This window comes from Carcharodon carcharias, chromosome 1, assembly GCF_017639515.1.
Source record: "Carcharodon carcharias isolate sCarCar2 chromosome 1, sCarCar2.pri, whole genome shotgun sequence".
In the NCBI taxonomy this organism is placed as follows: Eukaryota; Metazoa; Chordata; class Chondrichthyes; order Lamniformes; family Lamnidae; genus Carcharodon; species Carcharodon carcharias.
In genome coordinates this window covers 262656595-262659578 of record NC_054467.1, presented here as the reverse complement: position 1 = coordinate 262659578, position 2984 = coordinate 262656595, and the positions used below count along the sequence as shown (strand labels likewise).

Sequence of the window (2984 nt, the reverse complement as noted above, 5' to 3'; positions counted from 1 at the left end):
AATAAGTCCTGCTACCGACCACAAAGGCGTCAGGAACAGTTGTGCGTGTGCACTTGGCCTGCACTGTGGCCACTAGCACACGCAGAGAACCTCCCACCAAGACGGTGGGTACGTGCTCTGTTGCTCCTAGGCCAGTTTAACACTGCAACTTCAAATCCAAACCATATTTTTCTTTGATTTGTTAGAACAAGTTGAACAAATGAGCAAGTTGGAAAGCCTCTGTGCAGGGTGCTTCATGCACTTTGTCAGGAAGAATAGAGGAGCTGAATATTATTTAAATGGAGAAAGACTGCAGAAAGCTGCAGCACAGAGGGATTTGGGGGTCCTCGTGTATGAATCACAAAAAGCTAACATACAAGTTCAGCTGGTAATAGGGAAGGCAAATGGAATGTTGGCCTTTATTTCAAAGGGGAGTATAAAAATAGGGAAGTCTTGCTCAAACTATACAAGGCACTAGTTAGACCACACCTAGAATACCCTGAACAGTTTTGGACCCTTATCTAAGGAAAGATATACTGGCATTGGAGGCCGTCCAGAGAAGGTTCACTAGGTTGATCCCGGGTATTGAGGGATTTTCTCATGAGGAGATGTTGAGTCGGTTGGGTCTGAACTCATTGGAGTTTAGAAGAATGAGTGGCGACCTTATTGAAACATATAAGATTCTTAGGGGGTTTGACAGATGTTGTGAGGTTGTTTCCCCTTGTGGGAGAGTCTGGGACCAGAGGGCATAATCTCAGAGTTAGGGGTCACCCATTTAAGACGGGGATGAGGAGGAATTTCTTCTTTGAGGATAGTCAATCTGTGGAATTCTTTACTGCAGAGGGCTGTAGAGGCTGGGTCATTAAGTATATTCAAGGCTGAGATAGACAGATTTTTAATCAGTAAGGGAATCAAGGGTTATGGGGAAAATACAGGAAAGTGTTGAGGACTATCAGAGCAGCCATGATCTCAGTGAATGGCGGAGCAGACTCGATGGGCTGAATGGCCTAATTCTGCTTCCATGTCTTATGGTGTTGCCACCGAGCCTGGCTAGCTCTGTTGGTAAATAATGGTTTTGAGCCCCAGATTGGATGATGATTTTTTTATTATTTTTTTCAGAATATTTATTGTTGATTATTTTTTTCACCAGTAGTGAAACTCCACAGCTAAGAACATCTGGTTTTGATTTCCGAGTCTGGCTCTCACCAGACTAATCTGTTGTTGGCGGAAAAAAATATAAAATTAATAGAACCTGACTGTTAAAATGGTTGCTCTGAGTAGTGGCAGTTTTTTTCTTTTGACTGGTTTGGTTGTAAAGGAGACAGTTATAAGATACCACTTTGCAAAGAAACATTTAATTCAGTGACAGAAAGCGGTGCTGCACTTTGTGTCTCTCACTTTAAACAGCCTGACACTGACACTGCCTTTGTACATGTGCACCAAGTGCTCCCCCTCATCCTGCAGCACAAATAAACGCAGCCCAGACAACTAGAGGGAGTGTTGGACGCGAGTTACCTTTTTGTTCTTTAATTGGCTCTACTCTCTTCCTAGTTATCCTCTTGTTCTTTATGCATTTTTGGGAGAAACCCTTCCCTTTATTGGAGGAGTCAAGAGCCAGAGGACAGTGATTTAAGGTGATTGACAAAAGGATCAAAGATGACATGAGGCAAAACCTTTACACGCAGCGAGTGGTTAGAATCTGGAATGTGCTCCCTGAGACTGTGGCTTTCAAAAGAGAATTGGACAATTGTCAGAAGAAAGGAGATTTTCAGGGCTATGGGGAGGAGGAGAGGAACTGGCATTAGCTAAATTGCTCAGAACTAGCATGGACACAGAGCCGAATGATCTCCTCCTGTGCTGTAATCATTCCAGAATTCTGTTTCCAGCATTGCTTTCTCTCCCATCTGAATCTATGTTCATGTTTCCAACCCCAGCCAAATTATTTTAAACACTCCAGACAGTGGGTCACACACTGGCCTTTCACACTCTGGGACAGTTGGTCACACGCTGCCTTTCACAGTGGGACTGTGGGTCACACATGGGCCTTTCTCCCCTGGGCCAGTCCACACATGGGACACAATCACACACGCCCACTCTGCACTTTCACACTCTGGGACAGTGGGTCACACGCTGCTTTCACACTCTGGGACAGTGGTCACACATCCTTCACACTCTGGGACAGTGGGTCACACGCCTTTCACACTCTGGGACAGTTTCACACGCTGGCCTTTCAACAATGGGACAGTGGGACACGTTCCTTTCACACTCTGGGACAGTGGGTCACACGCTGGCCAACACTCTGGGACAGTCACACGCTGGCTTTCACACTCTGGGACAGTGGGTCACACGCTGCTTTCACACTCTGGGACAGTGGGTCACACTGGCCTTTCACACTCTGGGACAGTGGGTCACACGCTGGCCTTCACACTCTGGGACAGTGGGTCACACGCTGCCTTTCACACTCAGTCCTGTGCACACACGGTCCTTTCACACTCTGGGACACACGTCACACAGGTCCTCACACTCTGGGACAGTGGGTCACACACTGTCCTTTCACACTCTGGGACAGTGGGTCACACTTTGGTTTTCACACTCTGGGACAGTGGGTCTGTCCTTTCACACTCTGGGACAGTGGGGTCACACGCTGTCCTGTGGTCACACTCGGGGCAGTGGGTCACACGCTGTCCTTTCACACTCTGGGACAGTAGGGTCACACAGCTGGCCTTTCACACTCTGGGACCAGTGGGTCACACCCTGTCCTTTCACACTCTGGACAGTGGGTCACACGCTGGCCTTTCAACACTCTGGACAGTGGGTCACACAGCTGGCCTTTCACACTCTGGGACAGTGGGTCACACACTGTCCTTTCACACTCTGGGACAGTGGGTCACACACTGTCCTTTCACACTCTGGGACAGTGGTCACACGCTGTCCTTTCACACTCTGGGACAGTGGGTCACACACTGGCCTTTCACACACTGGGACAGTGGGTCACACGCTGTCCT

General features: G+C 48.1%; 1 protein-coding gene across 1 annotated transcript in view; it reads right to left on the bottom strand.

The window, feature by feature from the left end:
• The window catches only part of LOC121276017 (stress response protein NST1-like), a 164696-nt gene extending 163054 nt beyond the window's left edge, over nt 1-1642 (bottom strand). Inside the window, exon 1 of the mRNA XM_041183963.1 lies at nt 1495-1642. Within this exon, the coding sequence (XP_041039897.1) occupies nt 1495-1642 (148 nt within the window). The remainder of the gene's footprint in view (nt 1-1494) is intronic.
• Between the last annotated feature and the right edge of the window lie 1342 nt (nt 1643-2984).